The sequence below is a fragment of the Garra rufa genome, chromosome 22, assembly GCF_049309525.1.
Source record: "Garra rufa chromosome 22, GarRuf1.0, whole genome shotgun sequence".
NCBI lineage: Eukaryota > Metazoa > Chordata > Actinopteri > Cypriniformes > Cyprinidae > Garra > Garra rufa.
The window spans coordinates 5,290,818-5,316,048 of record NC_133382.1 but is presented as its reverse complement, the minus strand read 5'-3'; the positions used below and the strand labels follow the sequence as shown (position 1 = coordinate 5,316,048).

At 33.4% G+C, this 25,231-nt stretch overlaps 2 protein-coding genes across 3 annotated transcripts in view; one reads left to right on the top strand and one right to left on the bottom strand.

Moving 5' to 3' along the window:
• The window catches only part of myocd (myocardin), a 43,155-nt gene extending 36,660 nt beyond the window's left edge, over positions 1–6,495 (top strand). Inside the window, exons 12-13 of the mRNA XM_073828625.1 lie at positions 2,582–2,639; positions 3,759–6,495. Of these exons, the coding sequence (XP_073684726.1) occupies positions 2,582–2,639; positions 3,759–4,213 (513 nt within the window). The 3' untranslated portion in view covers positions 4,214–6,495. The remainder of the gene's footprint in view (positions 1–2,581; positions 2,640–3,758) is intronic.
• Positions 6,496–6,633: 138 nt separating this feature from the next.
• map2k4b (mitogen-activated protein kinase kinase 4b) lies at positions 6,634–24,935 on the bottom strand. Of its 2 annotated transcripts, XM_073828626.1 has the most exons (13): positions 24,572–24,935; positions 22,908–22,943; positions 22,513–22,545; positions 22,041–22,143; positions 20,352–20,526; positions 17,661–17,780; positions 17,443–17,562; positions 16,003–16,054; positions 15,710–15,837; positions 15,555–15,632; positions 14,505–14,653; positions 14,353–14,398; positions 6,634–12,389 (listed from the first exon to the last, which is right to left on the bottom strand). In XM_073828626.1, exons 1-13 carry the CDS (start codon positions 24,663–24,665, stop codon positions 12,276–12,278), a joined length of 1,248 nt encoding a protein of 415 aa, XP_073684727.1. In that variant the 5' UTR covers positions 24,666–24,935; the 3' UTR covers positions 6,634–12,275. The 2 variants fall into 2 exon arrangements, with proteins under 2 accessions (XP_073684727.1, XP_073684728.1); XM_073828627.1 differs by lacking the exon at positions 22,513–22,545.
• Positions 24,936–25,231: the final 296 nt, after the last annotated feature.

Below are 25,231 nucleotides of genomic sequence, written 5' to 3'. Positions count from 1 at the left end.
AATTGGATTGTTCCACCCTCCCCCGGTGTGGGCGTGGCCTAAATGCGCTCTGTCTCTATAGATTCGGTGCTGCCGCATACACACACACTCAAACACTGATCAGAGAGCTGGGCTCCTCTGGCTCCTCAGAGGTGTAACATTTGGCCCTGTCTCCTGTAGGAGGCTCTGTCTCTCTCTCCGCGGCACGTTGATTCCAAGTCTCCCACATCCAGCACTGCCTTCTGTAGCGCAGATCCTCCTGCCTCCGGCAGTAAAGGGCCGCCGTGTTATGAGGATGCTGTGAAACAGGTAAAGCAGCTCAGGATCGGCTCATGCGCTCTCACGCCGCTCACGCTCTCAGAGCTTCTGCCTGCGTCTCTACAGCTTTACTGACAGCGGTCACTGCGTCGAAACATACAGAGCTGCATTAGTGCACTGCTGGGATTCCCAAACGCTTCTGTCAGCAAATGTGTTCTTATAATTATTAAGTATTATTATTACATTTTACATTTGCCCTGATGCATGTTAGACTCACTGCATTTACTGTTGAGATGCTGAAAACACCAATCATGAGCTGATGAACACTGCACTTCACTCTAAAACACACAGCACATCATTGATATTAATATCAGTGCATATTGATTTAATAATCACTCTGATTACCATCAAGCCCCATTCTGCATATAATATGAGCAGCTATTAGTATTTTATCAACCCAGGATCTTCGTTTGGGAAACTCTGCTTTGCTTTCTAGTGATTGTTGTTCTTGAAATCGCCTGCAAAAACAAACATTTGCCAACAAGTCTGAGCATAATCAGTTCCAGTACACACACACACACACACACACACACACACACACACACACACACACACACACACACACACACACACACACACACACACACACAGTTTGAATGCCATAAGCTATACAATCTGTTTATACATTTAACACTTAACCCTCATAATGCATTTAAAATCTGTGTGCTGTTTTCACATTCCATGTCTGTTTAGGCCCAAAGAATTATTTTATAAAACAGTCAAAAATGTAATATTTTTCAGTTAAAATTATATTATATATGATCAGCAATTTCTCAATCATTAATTTAAAAAAAAAAAAACATTTTGAATGTTATTACTGCATTTACCAATTTATGATTAATTAAAAATTGTTGAAAAATTATTTGAACTGTCAAACTACACATAAACCACACCAAATAAAAAAAAAACTATATATGCATGAGAAATTTTATATAGAGAGTATATATGATTCTATGAAGTTGGAATGAATAGAATATAAATAAATTATTTTTAATTTATAACGATATATAATGATTGCTCAAAAACAGTCCAAATTTATGACAGCTGCATATTTATTTATAACAAATCAACATCAAAACAACATAAATGGAAAAAAAATTCATGCTGCAGTGGTTTATTAATAGACATACATATTTATTTTTAGCAACACAATTCAGTCCTAAAAGCGTTAGAGATATCGGGAATAGCTTAATATATTTTACAAACGTTTTTGACACTAATATAACTTCACAGATTGTTTTACAAAAAGTATTTTTGACACTAATTGTACTCCACACATACCCATATCAAAATGACCTGAACATGAAATGTTTTTTAAATGGTTATATCTCTTGAAAAATAACTGTAACCCATCTGAAACACATAAATGCAGTGTATTTTGAAGGTCTTAAAGCAACAGTTCACCCAAAAATCAAAATTACCCCATGATTTACTCACCCTCAAGCCCATCCTAGGTGTATAGGTCTTTTTTTCAGACGAATATAATCAGAGTTACATTATAAAATATCTTAGCACTTCCAAGCTTTATAATGACAGTGAATGGCTGTTGAGATTTTGAAGTCCAATAACAAACATCCATCCATCATAAAAAGTGTTCCACACAGCTCCAGGGGTTAAAAAAAGGGTTTTTTTTCTTTACCGCAAAGGAAAATGTATCTTACGCAAACGCATCAATTTATTAACCTCCCAGAGACATGTGGAGGAAGTTTAATGATGGATGGATGTACTTCATTGGACTTTGAAATCCCAGCAGCCATTCAGTACCATTCTAAAGTTCGGAAGAGCCAGGTCATTTTTTTTATATACCTCAGATTGCATTCGCCTGAAAAAAGAAAGTCATATACACCTAGGATGGCTTGAGGGTGAGTAAATCATGGGGTAATTTTTATTTCTTAGTGAACTATCGCTTTAAGACCCTCAAAATACACACCATTTATGTATTTCAGATGGTTTGCCATATAACCATTTAAAAAACATTTCATGTTCAGGTCATTTCAACCTGGGTATGCATGGAATACCATTAGTGTCCAAAATAATTTTTGTAAAACAATCTATTATTTAAAATTTGTATTTAATTTTTTTTTTTAATTTTCAGTTTTGGACAAACTATCCCATTAAAACCTTTAAAAAGTTTAATTCCTTTACTAAAAACGATGCATCTCTTCCATGTCAAAACAGACCCAAATGCGTTATGAGGGTTAAAACAAAGGCATGGAATGTGTCACAGATGTGTTGACAGCATCAAATTCTAACATGACTAAAGGATCCTGTGATGTTCTTGCAGCAAATGTCACGCAGCCAGCAGATGGATGAGCTTCTAGATGTCCTCATCGAAAGCGGAGGTGAGTCTCTTCTCATCAGCTTTAGTTGACAGGAATAGATTATGCTAAAATGAAAATTCTGTCATCATCAGTGTTGGGGGTAACGTATTACAAGTAACGCAAGTTACGTAATAATATTACTTTTTCCAAGTAACCCATTTATTGATTAAAAGCTCTCCTGTCCCCATGTTGAGAAATCGTGAGTAAGATGTTACTTTAGTTCCAGAATAAATGTGAGCATGCATTAATTCATCTCACTCACTAAAAAAAAAAAAAAACAGATACAGTATTCTTCAAAATGGATAAAAACAGTGAAATTCATCTCAGAATATGAGGCAAACCTGCAATAATTAAATGTTAAATAAAACATATATATTTTATGCATTTAATCCCATTTTATTAACCGATGTCTTTGCTGCCAACCTTCGATGATCCAATTCATCCATACTAAGCAGCAAAAATTACTTAAGATAATCTAACATTTGTTTTCCTTTGTATACTGCTAAAGAGTTGACATTTTTTCTTCTGCGTGAATTTACTTTTCTCTAAGCCTGAGACTTTTGGTGTGAAAAGGCGTTTACATTTGCAAAAATAGAACTTTTTATATTAAAAACAAACAAGCAAGCCCTGCCCAGAAGTAATGCAAAAGTAACGTAACGCATTACTTTCCGTAAAAAGTAACTAAGTATCAGAACGAGTTACTTTTTTAGGGAGTAACTCAATATTGTAATGCATTACTTTTAAAAGTAACTTTCCCCAACACTGGTCATCATTTACTCACCCTCAAGTTGTTCCAAACCTGTGTGAGTTTCTTATTTCAGTTGAACACAAAAGAAATTTTGAAGAATGTTCGTAACCAAACTATGGAAGTCAATAGGGACCATCAACTATTTAGTTATCAAAATACCTTATTTTGATTTGAACTTGATGGTAAGTAAATGATGACAGAATTTGCATTTTTAGGTGTCCCGTTAACCCTAAATAAAACTGACAAGGCCTCTCATTTCACCCAGTAACCGCCCAGCTGTTATTGACTATTAAAGTCATTGTTTGTGCTGTCATTGTCTTGTTTTAAAGAAATGCCAGCTAACGCCAAAGAAGAGCGGTCTCCTGTAACCAAAGTTGTGCCTCACCTTACAGTTTCGCCCAAGTTCCACCGACACTACAATCACATGTCGCCCTCCATGCTCGCGTACGATCACGTGGCGGCTCACGGAGATGCTCACCTGGAGGCGCTGCTGAACCCCATGAACCGGACGCAAGGAGAAGCGGCGCTCCTGAAGATGGCCGCTGAGGACGGACGATTGCAGGAGGCGGGCGACGGATTCAACAGCCGCGACATGATGGACACGCCCGTATCGCCCACGGCCGGAAAGATCTCAGCGGTCGCCGCCGAGGGTCACGGCCTCGGAATGACCTTCGCGGAGTCGCCGTGGGAGACGATGGAGTGGCTGGATCTGACTCCGCCCAGCTCCGCCAACGCCTTCCACAACGGCCTGCCTCCGTCCGGCCCGAGCATCTTCAACACGGAGTTCCTGGACGTGACCGACATCAGCCTGAACTCGGCCATGGACCTGCACCTGGAGCACTGGTGAGGAGAAAACATCACGTCCACATCCAGATCTCCAGATTCAGCTCTGATGCTCCAGCAGCATAGTGTTTAATACTGTTTTATCACGTTCCATCAAAACTTGAATTGTTCTGACTGTGGATTCTGGCAAAGAATGTTTTGATTACTGGAAACAGAAAGACGCTCCGAGTGGAATTGGATTCAAACAGAGACGTCCGTACCATCCGTCTGTAAATATATGAAAGCAACTCAATACTTTTTTAATTTTGTCTGCACATTTGTGGTGTGGGAAAAACACATATTAATGCATCACACTAGTATATCACGTGTACTCTCTTGTGCTGTTGTAAATATGAATTCACACTTGCACCTTGAGCTTACCGTAGGATGTGTCACACTTTTTATGAGCATTTTGTTTTCTTCCTGTCATCATGTCATTAATTTATTTAGAGAGCGCAAACCTTTTTTTTTTTTCACGTGATATGGAAGCGTGTTTCTGTCTTGAGATAAAAATGACACTATTTATGACTTTCTCTTATTATTTTAGTTTTGTAAGAAAAAGTCATAATTGCAAGATAAATGTTGATTTTTAGCTTTCTCAATTCTGAGTTTACATCATTTTTTAAAATTATTTCCACCACAGAATAAGTAAAAACAGATATATTACTTTTTTTTTACAGTTATGACTTTTTTTAAACTTGTAATTAAGTTTATATAATTCTGACTTTGCATTTCACAATTCCAACTTTCCATCTTGTAATTCTGACTCTCGCAATTCCCTCTATCTCACAATTCTATTTCTTAATTCCACATTTATATCTTGCAATTCCAGCTTTCTATTACTTATATCTCATAAATCTCACAATTCCGATGTTATATCTCGCAATTCCGAGTTTTTATTTCTCAATTACGACATTTTCTCATAATTCCGAGTTTATATCTTGCAGTTCCGACATTCTGTCTCGTAATTCTGAGTTTATATTTCGCATTTCTCATAATTCCAAGTTTATATCTTGCAATTCTGTTTTTATATCAGAATTCTGATATTTATATTCTGATATTTATATCTCAAAATTCCAAATTTATGTCTTGTAATTCCGAGTTTTTATTTCTCAATTCCGAAATTCTGTCTCTTAATTCCAAATTTTTATATCTCATAATTCTTACTTTCTGTCTCAAAATTCCAAGTTTATGTATATATTATTCTGAGTTTATATCCCACATTTCTGACATTCTCGTAATTCCAAGTTAATATCTTGCAGTTCTGTTTATATCTCATAATTCCGACTTCATCTCAAAATTCCAAATTTATGTCTTGTAATTGCGAGATTAAATATAGCAATTCTGACATTTTGTCTTGTAATTCCAAGTTTATATCTTGCAGTTCTGACAATCTCATAATTCTGACTTTATCTCAAAATTCCAAGTTTATGTCTCATAATTCTGAGTTTATATCTCCCAGTTCTGACATTCTGCCTCGTAATTCAGACATTGTGAGATATAAACTCGGAATTACAAGACAGAATGTCAGAATTGCAAGATATAAACTCTGAATTACGAGTCAAAATGTCGAAATTGTAAAATATTAACTCGGAATCACAAGACAATTTTGACATTGTCTCGTAATTATGAGATATAAACTCAGATTATGACTTTGTATGTCGCAATTTTGACATTCTGTCTCATAATTCCGATTTTCTATCTTGCAGTACCAACAGTCTCATAATTACAAGTTTACATCTTATAATTCTGACTTTCTATCTTGTATTTCAACTTTCCATCTTATAATTCAGAGTTTATATCTCACAATTCCAGCTTCCATCTCTAATTATTACAAGTTTGTCTTGTAAATCTGACTGTATATGTCGCAATTTCGACATTCTGTCTCATAATTCAGTGTTTTCTCGCAGTTTCCGACTTTCTATCCTGCAGTTCTTAGGAAAAAAATTCCAAATTGTGAGAAGTTGCAGTTGCAATTTTTTTTTAATTTCATTGCAGAAACACGCTTCCTTAATGTGATGCTCTACACTTCATGTGAAAAAGAAAAATCACAAAATCTCAACTCTTCAGTCACTTGAGAATTGAACTGTATTTTAGCACAATCAGCCTTGTAATCTTTAGTCAAAAGTTCAGAGCAGATGAAGTACTTAAAAAAAATTAACTGTTTCATATTTTGCTGATTTCTTTCCCCGAAGTCTGTTTTGCATTATAGATTATTATTATTACTGCCACTTCTGTTATTTTGAACATTCATTAGCTCTTTTTTTTTTTATTAGTTGTTTTTAATATTTTTGGATCTTGCTCTTCTGATGTATTTATTTCAACCTTTTCTTTCCATTGGCATATTTATACATATTTATGAGACATTCCTTTTCAGTAAAAACAAAAGTTAGAGTAAACTTGCTCACAAATAAGAGAGTGATTAAAACAATGAGGACACCAGTGTGAAAACAAATCATGTTTACTATAGCATTCGGATTCATCATTCAATTGTGTAAAATCATCCTCCCTTATCGATAGTTTTTTAAATGACATGCACTGGTGACATTTTCTGACACACAAACAGTAGATTTTTAATACTGTCTGACTGATTTGTTGACTTATCGTCCCTGTTTCTCATTGAAACCTCACTAAGTCACATTGTATAAATCTTAAATGACAATCAAAACGTCCTGAAGCAGAAGCAATATGTCACTAACTGTGATGCCCATTTTTACCAGCACTTGTGAATGAAATCTAATATATAACTGTGAAACTGTACTGTGGCAAATTTGGGACCTGACTTTTATAGATCTTTTTTAATAAAACCTTTAGTTTTAGATTGTAATACTGATCACTGATTAGCAGAGCGATTTGTTATAATAGCTCACCAAAAGCTCAAACTGTGAATAGATTTTTCATGTAATGTTGTTTTTGTTATTTTCTGGTTTCTAATAATATTTGGCGCCACTGAATGCTTTTGTACAGACCTTTACCGTGCCTTTTCTAGAGCCTTAAGACAAAACGAACAATGCATAATTCAGACAATCCATTTTTATATAAATATACTTTTGTAAGAAATCAACCCTGGGTTTTAGTTCACTGAAGAAGCGTTAAGGGCATTATAGACCAAGAACAAGCTGTTTTTATATTCAAGACACAGTAGAGTATAAAAGACTCTATTTTTACACATGAAGGTAGTTTCAAACAGTACTATTAATACAAGCAGGTCTATAATCAAGATGAATTGTGTGTAAAGTTTTATGTCATGTAAAGAATGTCACATACTCCTGTAGATTTTATTTTTCTATGTTTGATATCGGCCAATGAACGGAGCAGCCCAGTAGAAGTGACTTTGCGATCTTGTATTTTTTTCCCTTTATATAGTTTCGTTTTTTTTATCGAATGTAAGCTGTGGTTCCTCTGATCCGGATGCCGCACAAATGTTCACTATTACTCTTCACCTCTGTGGAAAATGGAGGTTTTGTCTTATTTCATGATCTTTTGATTCTCCTGGGGAAAATGTATACGTATGACAGAAAGCTTTTGTATTGCTTGGCCACTGAACAACGTTACAATATAAACTGTCCCAGTATTTGTCTCCACCGCTGTATTACTGTACCAGAGTTCAATAAACAAACATAAAACAAACGGACTCCGTCAGGCTTGATGATTAACAAAAAGCTCTTCCTTTTGAGCTTTTTACTAATATAGTTTCAGACTGTGTGCAGTAAACTATATGAAATTTTTCAAAGATTATCAGAGTAAGTTTTACAAGAAAATGCAATATCAGTAGGGGTGTGACGAGACACGAGACTGGGTTCACGAGAACAAGATGAGGTGAGATTTTTTAACTTTTTTTGAAGAAATGCATGTGCATTTTGCTATGAACTTGTACTTAATGAAATTAAATTTCGATTTTAATTAATTATATGCAGGGGTGCACGTAAGTGGTCCACAGGTGTGATCAAAATAAAAGTAAATAAGTTGTAGCTGTTAATGAACCATACCATTTTAGATCAACAAACTGAAATACTGCATAAGATTTCTATTCAAACTGAAAGCATTATTATAAGCTATTAGCTGCCGTTTTCAAAGCAAAATGCAAAAATATGACATTTCATTGACTGACACTCTTCACTGAACACTCTTTAAAGGAGTAGTTCACTTTCAGAACAAAAGTTTACAGATAATGTACTCACCCCCTTGTCATCCAAGATGTTCATGTCTTTCATTCTTCAGTAATAAAGAAATTGTTTTTTGAGGAAAGCATTTCAGGATTTCTGTCCATATAATGGACTTCTATGGTGCCCCGAGCTTGAACTTCCAAAATGCAGTATAAATGCAGCTTCAAAGGGCTCTAAGTGATCCCAGACGAGAAACAATAAAAATTCTAGCGAAACAATGAGATATTTTCTAAAAACATTTACAAGTTATATATGTTTTAATCTCACACAGAGCTGTGATCGTTTAGAGCCCTTTGAAGCTGCATTTTGGAAGTTCAAACTCGGGGGCACCATAGAAGTCCATTATATGGAGAGAAATCCTGAAATGTTTTTCTCAAAAAACAATTTCCTTACGACTGAAGAAAGAAACACATGAACATCTTGGATGACAAGGGGGTGAGTACATTATCTGTAAATTTTTGTTCTGAAAGTGAACTACTCCTTTAATCGGGAGCGTATATACTGAAGGCCGTCCACGTTCGCGTGTACCTTTTGCATTACGTTCTTGCACCCAACCCGCCAAAATAAAAGCTTGCTAATTTTGGTTTGAAAATAATGAAAATTCACATTAAAAAAGTAAATGCTTTCATTTTGTTTTTAAGTTTACTATAAGATAACTGTATTTTTATTTAACACTGCTTTTTTATTTTGAAACATAATACTACCACCACACTTTATTATTTTGTTATTTAAAAATAAATAAATAAAGTCCAATGATATTATTATCACTATTATTAATTTTATATTTAATGGGTCACGCTACATGTAGGGTAAGGAGCAAACCAAATCTCCAGGTACTCTTATGAGAAATAGGCTAAAAAACATATGTGCACCCCTGATTATTTTCAGTAATAAACATGTAAACTAAAGCTGCATGATTCTGGATAAACTGAAAAATATATATATATTTTTTAAACAAATTGGAGATCACGATTCTCTCATTATTCTGAAGAAGAAAAAAAAAGACTAGAAATCGAAACAAAATAATGTAATTTACTAGTGGTTCTGACAAAAAAGTCTTTAAAAAAATACATTCAAACTCAGTGTCTGTGTGAGCGTAAAAACTTTTTTGCGATATATGGGGTTTTTGCGCAATTGACATTTCCATTAGGTGTATTTTCAATTCGCAATTTCAATTTGCACAATTTAAGGGGTAAAGGAAATGCAGCTAGTGTTTATACCCAAACTATAAACTTTTATCCGAGTACTTCTGTTATTAAATATATGTAACAGAAATAATGATCATTATAAAACGGTTAGTTCCATTCCTCAATTCTGATTGGTCAGCAGCTGTGTCGTATTCATGATAGGGCACTGCTATGACCGCTTCACTCAACGGTTTTGTGTATCATTGAACCCCCTTAGCAACCACCCTTAGCAACGTAAACACAGCTGTAGCAGTTAGGGACTACTTTTTACAGCGGAAGGCAGTTAATGATTTTACTTTATGAAAACGTACAACGTAATATATATAAATTAATATTTATTTTTGATTTTAATATTTTTATTGTGTGGTAACCGTTTTATAAAAGCAATAAGGTACTTGAGGCCGTGCTGTATCATGAATAAATCACGGCTGAAGGGTGTTGTTAGGCACGACGCGAAGCGTACCTTATTGCTTAATTATGTTGTTGAAAAGACTGTGTTGCTCTTTCTAAATCAGCAGCAGCATGAATGTAGATCTGAATGTATTTAACAGATGAGCAACGCGATGTGAATTGGTGTCATTCAGGAATAGGATCGCGATATTTTAATTAAGCAATAAGGTACGAGAGGCCGTGCTGTATCATGAATAAATCACGGCTGAAGGGCGTTGTTACCCCTTCAGCCGTGATTTATTCATGATACAGCACGGCCTCAAGTACCTTATTGCTTTTATAAAATGGTTACCACACAATAAAAATATTAAAATCAAAAATAAATATTAATTTATATATATTAAGTTGTACGTTTTCATAAAGTAAAATCATTAATTGCCTTCCGCTGTAAAAAGTAGTCCCTGACTGCTGCAGCTGTGTTTACGTTGCTAAGGGTGGTTGCTAAGGGGGTTCAATGATACACAAAACCTTTGAGTGAAGCGGTCATAGCAGTGCCCTATCATGAATACGACACAGCTGCTGACCAATCAGAATTGAGGAATGGAACTAACCGTTTTATAATGATTAATCGAGCAGCTCTAATGTAAACACTAGAAAATGTTTTGCGATGATATTACCACATTGTCGCAAGACCAGTCGGATCTCGTCACATCCCTAAATAACAGTCTTTCGACTTCAACTTTTCTTTGTAATTCGCGCAAAGTTGCGTTGAATAAATGTGAAACGGTGAATGGCTGAGTATTGGTTTTATTCTAGCACTGAGTCCATCGTGTGTTTAGATCTAACAGAGTAGAATGACAATAAACCGCTGACCTGCAGGCAAACACGCTCATCATATTCATAACGCCAGCTGATGTCCTCATTAACCGTAACGTGTATAAGACAAAAAGCTGTCAGAGGTTAATATATATAGATATATCCAAACCTGAACATATAGTACGCTGTATCCCTGCACATTTCCTTTTACAATTTTTACAGATTACTCTTCTCACCGTACACGTAAAATATTTTCACAGTGATTTTTTTTTTCTGTACATAGTTTCCACTCTCGATACAATATAATAATACACATCGCCCTTAATATTATTTCACCCCACATTGGTGATTTGCCCACATGCACACTAATATTTCTTTAACTGGATTTGAAAGGAATTTTCTGCTGTGAAACCGAAAAACAAAGACTAGGAAATGAGCTTCCACCAAAACCAAACTCTCCGAACACTATCCAGCGCCATATTATTATTATACAATCAGACCTATGTTTGATAAACGTTGTACATAAGTGACGTATCCCATACAAACTCATGCCAGATTCTCTGATAACATGCTGAAAGCGAGCTCGTGGGAAATCTGTGAATCCTCTGTTTTGACGACGTGGAAACGAAAGGTTTGTATAAATACACATTTACAGTGATGAGCAGCGCCTGCATTCAGACACCAGACTGGATTCTCTTTGAGAAAGTGAAACCCATTTGGATCATCGTGACATTATATTGCATATCGAGCGAGTAAAGCTACTTTAACACACGTCATTGATGCAGAACGACACCTTTGCATACCGATTCATTAAATAAAGAGAGAGTGACGTGATGTGTCTGTACACGTATGAAGAAAAACACCAGTGCGGATGCGTTTCCTCGTATGATTCGTTTTGGTAAGCACATCAACTTTATCGGATGGTCTTTGTCTTAAATGAGCAAATTCAAGTTTTGCTTATTAATATTTTGAAATGACTTCACACACTCACACATACAAACAAACACACACGCACACAAACGCAGCATGATGCAATGAACTCAGAAGGCTGTTTTGCTAAATCAGAAGCTTGTTTACACACCGTGATGTAAATGGCTTTTAAGTGCGAGCCGATTCTTATTGCACAAGATGTTTTTGGGAAAGTATTTCTCTTTAAACGCAATCACTTAAGTGAAAGTACAATTACGGTGTCTAGCAGAAATACTCAAGACCCTTAACCAGGACTCTCATTTCACAAACGAGAACAAATCCTACACACAACATTTGTTTTCCCACTCTGATTTTGCGAACAGAAGCACAGCCACGTTACAGCACAAAAAGTGGCGCGAGCGTTTTAATGTGGCACTTTGAAAATAGAGTTTCAGTGCTTCGAACTCAAACCTAAAGGGTCAAATGTTGAGAGCAGGATGTGCTGCAGTAAAATGCGGTGAAATGAGAGCTGGTGAAGGGCCGTGTGTTTTGTGTGAGGCTCTGTATGTACACCAAATGGTGGCCGGACCGTCTCGTGTTCCCAACAGGCCGCTCACCATCAGTCCACATACATTGGCGAGCCGGGAGACACCGGCATTTCAACCAGAATCCTGCAGACGTAACTGGCCACGTCCACGACCCGCTCCTCGTACATCAGGATGAATGGATGCTTCTGCAGGATACAGCAACACAAACACATGCTTAGGGAATGTCAATCAATACTACAGTTCTTAAATACTACACCATTTTGTCAAGTCACATTTCTACTGCGGTTTATACAATACAGATGCAAAGCAGCATCACAGCATGTTTTGACTAAATGGTTTCATAAAGAACCTTTAACATCTGAAGAACTTTTCTGTTTCACAAAAGGTTCTTCAGATTATAAAAAGGTAAGAATGAGATGGTTCTTTAAAGAACCTTTGACTAAATGATTCTTTGTGGAACCAAAAATGGTTCTTCTATGGCATCGCTGTGAAGAACCTTTTAAAGCTCCTTTATTTTTAAGAGTGTATAATAATACTAAATCATCATCATAGTAATATATATTAATATTATTAATACAACATATTGATTTTTATTTTATTATAACAGCATATTTAATAATAATAACAATTAAAAAGTGAATTACAACAATGGTAATAAAGATCATATGCATTTTTATTATGAAAAAAAATAGTAATAATAAAATTAATATGTGACCCTGGACCACAAAACCAGTCATAAGGTTAAATTTTACAAAACTGAGATATATACATCATATGAAAGCTCAATAAATAAGCTTTCTATTGATGTATGGTTTGTTAGGATTGGACAATATTTGGTCGAGATACATCTATTTGAAAATCTGAAATCTAAGGGTGCAAAAAATCTAAATACTGAGAAAATCACCTTTAAAGTTGTCCAAATTAAGTTCTTAGCAATGCATATTACTAATCAAAAATTACATTTGGATAGGTTTACAGTAGGAATTTTACAAAAAATCTTCATGGAACATGATCTTTACTTAATTTCCTAATGATTTTTGACATAAAAGAAAAATCAATAATTTTGACCCATACAATGTATTTTTGGCTACTGCTACAAACATACCCCAGCGACTTAAGACTGGTTTTGTGGTCCAGGGTCACATATAATCATTTTTGTTTTAAATTCAGCTGCAAAGCAGCTCTACAAAAGAAAATAGTTTTTATTCAGAGCAATTCAGTTCAGGGACTGTCAATGTTGCAAAATACTTTGAAAACTTTACTTTAAAAATTTAAAAAGTGAATTACTAGTGCGACTAGTGAATTTAGGCATCACAAAAAAAAAAGATTCATTTTGAGATTTGCTTATTTGTTATTTAATTGTGGTAAATAACAATCAGTGTTGTTGTTGTTGTTGTTTTTTATTTTATGAAGATTTTATTAGTTTATGAAGATTCATTTTATGTGAGCAGCAAAGGTCAACTACATGTATCGTTAAATAAAAAAATAAAAAAACTATTATTATTAAACCACTTTAAAAACTGTAGCGCAAACAAACACATTCATAAGAATAATAATAATGGTAATATGCATGTATGCATGTACTGTACAGTATGTTTTATAGATTTTATTATAACAAAAACATTACTATAATTACTATTATTATTATTAAGTAATAATAATAAAAAATATTATATGTTTTATTATAACAAAAACTAATAAATAAATAAAGGACATTTTTAAATAAAATAAATCTAAAATTGAACAATAACCAATTTGGTATGGGTCCAATATCACATCCTTAAAAATTAAGGCTAATAAACACCTAAATAAATTATTGTAAAAGTTAGACATTTATTTTACAATTAAATGCTTTTAATTAAAACTTTAAAAGCTGTAGAGCAAACAAACACATTCATAAGAATAATTATAATGATAAAATGCATGTATGTACATATTGTATGTTTATAGATTTTATATATAGATAATATTTATCTATATAAGTTTTATTATAACAAAAAAAAAAAAAGAAGAAAAAGTAAAATATATAAATAAATCTAAAATTGACCAGTAACTAGATAAAGGAACTAATATCGCCTCCCTAAAAATGAAGGCAGTAAATCAGTAAGTTCAAAGGCTGTACTTCAAACAAACATAGGTTTGACGTACCAGCAGTTCTCTGTACTTTGGCCTTTTTGACTCGTCCTTTGTAAGGCTGGAAGACACATGATCAAACAAAGACATGTCACATGACCGCTTAGCAAAGAAACACTCATATTCTTAAAAGCACAGGAAAACAGCTCAGCCACATGTGAACGTACCATAGATTGACAAACTGAATGAATTTGGGTGAAAACTGCCTCTCCTCAGAGTTGCTGAGCTGCGGCGGGTCTCCTTTAACCACCTGCGTCAGCTGATCAAACACGCTGTTCCATTTGGGGTACGGGAAGCGTCCCGTCGCCAGCTCATACTGCAACAAACACACGTTTGAATGAATCGGTTGAGCGAATGATTCAATGACTCACTCATTAAAGGAACACTCCACTTTTTTTGGAAATAGGCTCATTCTCCAACTCCCCCCTGAGTTAATAAGTTGAGTTTTACCTTTTTGAAATCCATTCAGCCGTTCTCCTGTTCTGGCGATATCACTTTTAGCATAGCTTAGCATAGATCATTGAATCCTATTAGACCAATAGCATCACGTTCAAAAATGACCAACGAGTTTCGAGGAGTGTAGTTCCTAATCTTATCAGCCTAGAAAATCGCATCTTTACATTTTCCGCCGGTCTTAGTACACGATATAACTGCAGAAGAGTCAAGTTTTAAATAGGACAAATATCGAAACTCGTTAGTCATTTTTGAATGCGATGCAATTGGTCTAATAGGATTCAATTATCTATGCTAAGCTATGCTAAAAGTGATATCGCCAGAACAGGAGAACGGCTGAATGGATTTCAAAACGGTAAAAATCAACTTATTAACTTGGGGGGGAGTTGGAGAATGAGCCTATTTCCAAAAAAAGTGGAGTGTTCCTTTAAGACAATGACTTACTGCCACCAACTGGCGTTTTAGTTTTAGTTTGAACGTATAATTTTATATAAAAAAAACAAAAAAAAACATTTTACCTATTTTCATTTATGATTTATGCTGATCCAAAATGTTTATTTCTAAAGCTGCATTTTTATAAAGTCTATTCAATGCTTTTCTCATTTAACACAATAATGACTTTATTTTTTGTGGAGTGATTTCTAAGCCTATACTGATGTGCATTTAATTACATTTAATAATCAGCACATCAATTAATGAATTAGATTAAAGTCACAGCATTATATATGTATGTGAAGTAAAAAAAAAAATGACTTGAGACAAACCAGCGTGATTCCCAAACTCCACACATCCGAGCGGACGTCATAGCCCTGTCTGGAGGCGCTGGGGTCGATCCGTTCAGGCTATAAAAACACAATAACATCATCATATGCTGAAAGTGCACATAATGTTTAATAGAGGATCAGAATATGACGCTCACAGCCATGTACGGTCTACAGCCAGCGTCTCTGGTCTTGGCGATGGAGTCGACCAGCTGCCCACTGATGCCAAAATCACACAGCTTAATGTTGCCGTTTCTATCCAGGAGAATGTTGGAGGGTTTGATGTCTGGAAAACACAGTAAAAAAAAACAAACAATTCAAGCATTCACGTCAGATACTGATGCTGAGCCTCTGAAATCTCACTGCAAAACCTGTATTCAAAATGCTAAAATTGATTTAATGGTGTAATTGCTTCAGCCAGCTGTAAACGTGTTGATGCTTGGCGACTCACCTCTGTGGATTATTTTCAGGTTTTCTTTCAAGTGATTCAGTGCTTTCACAGTCTACAAAAAAAAGAAAAAAGAGAAAAGAAAAAAGGTCAGCTGAATGTGAATACAACAACAATAATACTGGTAATAATAATTACACTAAAGGTACGAAGTGTTAAAATCAATTATGTTAATAACTATGTATTATATTTAATCAAATGAAATATAACAAAATATTATAATCATTACTTAATTATTAATAATTATTATTAGTATCGTTGTTGTTGTGTTATTAATAAAGATATATTACATGGTTATTATTAAAAATGATTGTTATTATCATGATTTAAAATAATAATAATATACATTTTATTAATTATAACAAGAATTCTTAATAATATGTGTATTTAATAAACGCTATTATTATGACAAAATATTATAAACAATATTTAAATTACTAATATCAACATTAATAAAAATAACAATAATGTGCATATATTACATTTCATAAAAGGCATACTTTGTTCTAATATTATTATTTTAACCATTATTTATAATAATAATAAACAACAATACTTTAGTTAATATTATTAATAATACAAAATATATATATTTTTAATTTTACAATAAATGTTTCATTATTTATAATAATATAATAATCTGTTCCATGGTTTTAATTAATTGTATTAACAAAATACTGTTGTCATTATGCATATTATTGTTGTTTTTACTAGTAATAATTATTAAATCTTACTTTTTGTTTTTATTATACAATTTTTGTTACAATAGTAATTATAATAATACTAATAAATATGAAGTGTTAAATGGAATTATATTAATATTACTATGTGTTATGTTTAATAAATTGAATTACAACAAAATATTATTTTGTTATATATTATTAATCACTTCTTATAATATTTTTTATTATTACCATCACTGTTGCTGTTGTTGAAATTATTAATAAAAGTATATTATACATGGTTATTATAAAAGTATTATTTTTATTAGCATAATTTATAATAATAATATATTATGTTTTATTAATTATAGTATTCATGATAATAATAATAGAGGTAATAAAATATTATAACAATATTATAATCATTATTTATAATAATTATAAACGGTATTATAGTTAATATTATTTATACAAAATATTGTTAATTTTAATTTTACTATAAATGATCATTATTTATAACAACAATGATAATAAATTAATTTGTATTCATTTTATTAACAAAATACTGTTGTTATTTTGCATATAATTATAATGTAAATATATATGTAAATTTGTTTTGATTTTATTACACAATTTTTTACAACGACAATAATTAAAAATAATAATAATAATAATAATATGCATGTATGTATTATGTTTGATACATTTCCTTATAACAAAAATGTTATTATTAATATGACAATACTACAGCTTTTGTTAATATATGAGATCAGTGACTTACTGCTAATGTAATTTTGCCTAATATTTCCTCTGGAATGACATCATCTAATGCACAATATACATATTTGTAGAATTTGTCAAAGGAGGTAGACATTAGTTCCATACATATCCAGCAGTCGCCCTGAAGACAGACACAAATACAGTCTTGTTAGCAAACAGCAAACACAAAAACATCATTGGAACATTGATGATGAGAGAAAAACAGAGCGTTTGCGTCACCTCTCTGAACAGGGCTCCGTAGAACTGGACGATATACGGGCAGTCGCTGCTCCTCATCACTACATCTAAATCCATCAGAAGCTGTTTCTGCTCCTTCTCATCTACAGTGGAGCGAATCCGCTGTAGAGAAGACAAGAAGACTGAGGTCAGATTCAACACACAGCTGCTGACAGATTTAACATGTGGAACATCAAACACAACCGACGCTCCTCAGACATCTTCGTCATGTTTAATGCATGCAAGTGTTTCTCAGCAGAAAATGATAAAACTATTGATGAAAACCAGATTCAGTTTGTGCTGATTTTTAATTGTATTTTTTTTTTCTAAAAATGTAAACCCGGTTTTATTTCACATATATCCGTTGACGTTTACTACACTTTCATTCATTCACATATTTGCGCTGCGCCTGCATACAGCGTCTTCACACACTAATAGTTCGAAGCGAGCATATATGTTACATTTGAAGGTAATTTAAGCGTGCGCGACGTGAATTTAATTCGTATTTATTTACAGATGCATTTATGTTACGCCTCTCTAGTAAGTTTCATCTGTGTGTGAAGACGCTGTATGCGGTGGCCTAGCGCAAATATGTGAATGAATGTTACGAAGTGTAGTACCGCTGGATTAACTGGTGACAAGGCAGAAATGCTTCTCTTTATCAAGAAACATTTGCTATTAATGGTCAAGTAATAGCATTTAGTACTAGCATTGTTATTTCTACCTGTTTGAAGACACAGTGCACTTTTTGTTATTAAAGTTATTGTTGTGAGATGATCCTGTAATTAATGTTTAAAAAAAATCCATTTAAAATTAATTGATGAAAAGTAGATTTTTGTATGCCTGCTTTCTTACTTATATTTTATTTCTAATGTTTTCAAGGGTCAGAGCACTTTATTTTGTTAAAGTTATTTTAATATGAGAAGATGCTGTAATGTTTATACATTTCTTTTATAATAAAATAAAAAAAAAACATTGAGGAAAATTTTTGCTAGTATAACTATACTATGTTAGTTACAGGAACTAATTTTATACCTTTTTTAAAGGCACAAAGCACTTTATTTAGTTGTTAAAGTTATTTTGTTGTAAGAAGATCCTGTAATGTCTAAAAATTTATTTTATTATAAAATAAATTTAATTAAAGAAAATATTTCTGTATAGACCCATGCTTTCATTACAGTTCTTAAAAAAAAAAAATCGGAATCGGCAGGTCACACTTACTGAAAAATCGGAATCGTCCAAGAAAATTGCAATCGGTGCATCTCTAAAATGTAGACAATGTACTCACCCCCTTGTCACCCAAGATGTTTATGTCTTTCTTTCTTTCTTCAGTCGTAAGGAAATTATGTTTTTTGAGGAAAACATTTCAGGATTTCTCTCCATATATTGGACTTTTTTGGTGCCCCCCGAGTTTGAACTTCCAAAATGCAGCTTCAAAGGGCTCTAAACGATCACAGCAGAGGAAAAAAGGGTCTCATCTAGCGAAACAAACAATTTTCTAAAAATAAATTACAATTTATATACTTTTTAACCTCAAATGCTCGTAAAAGCATTAGAAAAAAAGATTAAAACAAAAGATTAAAAAGTATATTAATTGTAAATGTTTTTAGAAAATCACAGATCGTTTTGCTAGATAAGACCCTTCTTCCTCGGCTGGGATCATTTAGAGCCCTTTGAAGCTGCATTCAAACTGCATTTTGGAAGTTCAAACTCGGGGGCACCATAGAAGTCCATTATATGGAGAGAAATCCTGAAATGTTTTCCTCAAAAAAACAATTTCTTTATGACTCAAGAAAGAAAGACATGAAAATCTTGGATGACAAGGGGGTGAGTACATTATCTGTAAATTTTTGTTCTGAAAGTGAACTACTCCTTCAACAGCTTCAGCGAGGAAAGAACTACAATCCCATGAAGCATTGCAAACAACATCAAATTAAAAATAGAGAAATATTAAAACTACTCATTTAAAGTTGTTGATTCTATATAGAAAAATATATATTTTATGCCTTTTTCTCCCAAAAATGCATTTATACTCAAATATTATGTTTATTTATATGTTTGTCCTTTGTTTTGGTTCATATGTTCATCCTGTCTTCCCCTCACTCTTTCCGGTCTTTCATCTTATTCAATTCAAGTTTTTATTTTATTTATTTATTTTTTATACTTTTCATAGCATAATGAGACCAACTCAATTACATCATTTATGGTGCTTCATGGGAGTGGGTGGAGCTCTTTCAGTGCACTTTGCTCACTGTGACTTTGATTGGTGGAATTTTCGGTACAGCATTATGGGGAATGTAGTTTTCACCATGACTTCTGATGTTAAACAATTACTTAAAACAGGATTTGACTAAAAATGAACAGAAGGGTTCAACAAAATGATATACAATCAACTAACAATCATGGAGCTCAAAAACCTATTTCCATATGGAGAAAATAAATGGGATTTCTACTTCCAGAACCACCTGTTGCACTCTATTTCAGTTCTGTAAGAATTTCTACAGTTTTAACATTTTTAATTGAAAATAAAATAAATAAACATTTTTCAAAATATTTAGATTTTCTTGAGAATTGATCATAAAGCATGTGACCCGTGCTGACAAAAGTTGGAATGAGCAAATAAGACTGTGTGTTATTAGACTGTGTGCATTCCAATTCATTTTGCCAGCATGGGTCACATATAATGAGCATCACCTTGACAGCCATGATCTGTCCACTGGGTTTGTGCACCATCTTGTTGACGGATCCATACGCTCCTCTCCCGATCTCCCCCAGGTCCTTGAGGTCCTCGGCCGTGAAGTCACAATGTTGCTCTGGAGAAATCTTCAGCTTCCCTGAGGACTCAATGCTGTGCGTCCGCAGCCGCTCTCTGAAATGCACGAGTCACGCTTTTACACACAGAAACTACAGCACAAATGGAACTGCCAAAATAATTACTGTTTCCAAACAGGTTTCCCGAACTCTGCCCATCTGTCATTGGCCGGTTAAACAGATCCATGGTTCTGCACCCAAACTCATGCTACTGGTTGAGGCAATTGTAGAGTGTCAGCCAGTTTTTTTAGGTTTTGTACAGAAACTGCTAAATTAAATTCTAGGACTTTCAAGGACTTTTCAAGTACTACATTTTTGGAGATCTCACTTATCAAACTAATAAACTAATAAAACAAAATGGTACTAATAAAGTACAGCACAACTTTAACATTTGAACGGATACTATGGCAAAGATACTGCTTTCCTTATCTGTCCTTTTTTTTAATTAATATATAATTGCTATGGGTGTGACAATACACTTAGTTTATTAGATAAAACAAAATACAGACACTTGATTTACTAGAACGAGGCAATATTTTAATACTATTTTTAAGAAATTTTCACTGACACAATATTTGTCTTTTAATCACAAAAAGGCAAAACAATGCAGTTGTATTTTTAAATGTTTTAACTAATCTAGGACCATAACTAATGATTATTTTGGTAATCAAGTAATATGATTATTTTGAAAAAAAAAAACTGAGTAATCTAATATACAGGCTTTAATATGCATTACTTATTTATATAGAAACTAACGATTAAGCAATAAAAACAGGTTCAAATAAAGTATCAAAACCTAGTAATTACAAGGTTTTATTGAACAACACTGTTTGAATACATAATGTAATATGCCTATCCACAATATAAACATAGGCAACTTAAGTACATTATGTATTATAACAAATACCTGCAGATGGTGCCAAAGGCCAGGTGGTGTTTTACTTTACAGCGAGATTTGACGTTTAAATCCATTTAATTTTAATATTTGGCAACATGCAACCTAAAAGTTTTAACTTTTATTTTTAAATCACAATGTGTGTGTGTTTTTATCGAAAACAAAACTTAACACTAATCTCACATTTACTGCCTTTTACAAATTCAAGCACCTTTCAAGTACCTTTACAAAAAAAATGGCTATTTTCAACATAAAAATGACCCACATGAACCTTTAACAAAACATTAGCAATGAATCAAATCTCAACACCGCAAAAAAGCTTTTCTTTTTTCCAGCTAAAATATCTAAAAAATTACATCAAGAAGGATTTTCTAGATAAGTAAAAATTATTAAGTGTGTTTTTGCTTAGAACAAGCAAAAAAATCTGCCAATGGGGTAAGCAAAAAAATCTTATTTCAAACAGAAAATTATTTTTCTTACCCCATTGGCAGATTATTTTTCTTGTTTCAAGCAAAAACACACTTAATTTTGACTTGTTTTTGCTAAAAACAAGACAACAATATTTACTCGTCTAGAAAATCCTTCTTGATTTAAGAATCTTTTGATATTTTGGCTGGTAACAAGACAAAAAATCTAAGTAAAAAAAGCATTTCTGCAGTGAAATGCGATGCACTCACATGTGTGGATTCTGGAACGGAGGGTTAGCCGTCGTGATGGGAAGTCGTGTGGTCGGTTTGACTGGCGGATTCGCAAAGTTTAACTTAAGTGCTTTGCGTTTGCCTGTAAAGGAGAAAAATGTTAACTGCAGACTGCTTTGCTAAGGGTAATGGAGAGACCTTTTTATGTTTTGTATTTCAAAACAAAAACTGATTTAACAAAGCATGCAGAAAGAAATTAATATGAATATAAATGAGAATAAAAATATGATGAGTCTAGAAAACAGCTCAAACTGTGTGGCATTTAAAAAAGTTTTTTTTTAATCTTCTGCAAGGGCAAGCACAATTTATGACTTCTTTAGAAAATGACTAAATTATTTAGGATATTTCATTTGTATGTTTGGTTATAAACTGCCTCAACAGCAGAAATGACACTGCATTTTCTGAAGAGAAGTGAAGCAAACTATTATAAAAGCACAGAAAACTAGCTTACTTTGGGTTACTCCAGACAGATTGATCTGAAATCCTAAAGAAAAAGGGGGAAAAAAATGCTGATAATCCATGCAAATGATGAGAAACTTATGGATGCTCAATTGCGTCATGGAATAAAATTAAAAATAAATTAAATAAAACGGTAATTGTCACTTTTTAATCTCATAATTCTGAATCAAAATTCAGACAATTGTGAGATATAAACTCAGGCAGAACATAATCTCGCAATGCTGAGAAAACAAAAGTCTAAATTGTAAGATATTGATAGATATGCAAAAAAAAAAAAAACTGTAATAATATTTGTGAGATATAAACTCATAATGATAAAAAGTCACAATGACCTTTTTTATTCAGTGGTGGAAACAAGCTTTCAATAAACTGAATGATCTGCTTTACCTGTTTCATTCTGACACCTCCAGCATGTGTTGGAATCTAAATGAGGAAGAGAAATCATTCATTTACTAATAACACAAACCATCAGTCCACAATCAGATTAAACAGTATGAGACTAATCCATTGTGATCGTCTTAATGCAAATACATAGCACAAACAGCCACTATTAAACAATCTTCAGGCTCTTGTACATTAGTATGTACATAATTATTAAAACTGTCTATTCTAAGTTAAAAGATATTAATAATTCACAGCCATACATGGTCCCAGGGTTATTACAGTTAACTGAAACTAAAACCATTTAAAAAATTGCTACTTGAAATGAAGTAAATGATAACTGAAATAAAATATAAACAAAAATAACCTTGTTTTATTTCAGCTAGATTTATTTTTGTTTAATTAAATGCACTAAAATGGAAATAAAAATATACATATCTAAAAATAACAAAAACTAATAATAAAAATGACAAAAACACAACAAAAATACTCAAATTAACACAGAGAATATGTACAATTAAATTTTCTTTTAAATGATCTATTATAGTTAAATAAAACTAAAATTGTTGCCAAAAAATGTATAAAAAACATTTTTTTTTATTAGTTGATTGTAGTAAGATAAATGTTAACTGAAATTAAATACTTTTAAAAAACTACTTATTTTTATTTCAATAGTTGCCAGTGGAACATTTCTTAATCTCATTTAGTTTAACATGATGTCCTAAAATAACTAAAGATGAAATAGACATTTATTAAAAACTACAGTACGTTGGCCTCTGTCGGCCACCGTACTACAGACATTTTAAAACAAAAAAAATTAACAAAATGTTATTTTTGTTAGATTTCGTTGTTTTTAAATGTCTGTATTTATTTACACATAAAAATACGAACACTTTAACATAAACGTCAGCATGAAAGCAGAACATATCAAAATAAAATATGATTTAAAATATTAACAAAACCTATTGATTATAGTTAAACTATTAAAAAAAGTTAATTTAAATCAAATAAATATAAAAATACAAACTTATTTTATTTCAGCCAGTTGCTTAGTCAACATATCTCATTTTCATTTAGTTTAACTTGATGTACTAAAATAACTAAACCTAAAATAAAAATAACAGACCTATTTAAAAACAGCCATAAAACTACTAAAACTTTAACTAAAATGGAATGAAAACCAAATCTAATTCAAAACAAACACAATAATAGTATCCCAGTGATACTAATACTTTTTTCACCACTTAACCTACAACAGAATGAGCACAGCTCAGATCAGAAATGATAAATGAACACCAATCAGAATAATAATTTATCTATTAAACATCAGTATGATATGATTATTGATTTTGCCTAATGAGCTGTCTACATAGACAGCAGTTTTGGCTACCAGAGCAGCACACTTAGCATGAATATGATGCCTAGAAAGGCTGCATGAGCCACTGTACAGGCCTACAGCCTCGGCACAACTAACCAGCTCAAACACCAGCAGAACAAACTCATACAGACGCTTATGAGAGACATTATCATGGAGCTTCGCGTTCATGTGACACTGTAAACACTGAAGCATCGGCGCGGGAGCGCGCGGCCTAAACTCGTTCTGCTGCGTTCTCGCCTCATGAGAGAATCACGGCTCATTAGCCAGTTCACACTGTATTTGTGTCTCTTACCCTGCATGTTGCTCATTGTCGTTAAGTGTTGCGTGTGTAAGGCGGATGCCGCAGCGCTAGTTGGTGAATTGGTACTGGGACTGGGAGTCGCCATTGTGGATCTGTTTGATTCCAGCAGCGGCTCTAGCGGCTGCACTGCAGTGAGGCGGATTGACCCTTCGGACACTGGATTCACGCTGGACACTCAACTCACGCGACTACTGCAGCGAACCGACAGGCTTTCCGTACCCCATTCGGTTAAGTTTAGAAGCAAGGGGGTTAAACGGTCGTAAGGCGGGACAGGACAGCCAGCTTCGGTTAGCAGTAACGGCACCTCGGTCTTTCGCTGCTGAGCGCCAGCGCTGGCTTCAGGGTTGCCAGGGTGCGCGATAACTCCCCGTTCAAGGAGGATTCGTGAATCGAGGGTCATCCAAAAATCACAAAATAAAATGCACGTTTATGTATCAAGACGATTACTGAAATGATCTCAGCAGGTCCTTTAATGACAACAATGAAATGCAGTGGAAAGTCTTTTTCGGGATTAAGTTAATTTTCATGGCAAACAAGGACTATGCAATTCATCTGATCACTCTTCATAACATTCTGGAGTATATGCGAATTGCTATTATAAAAACTTAAGCAGCAACTTTTCCAATATTTATGTAATTCTCAAAACTTTTG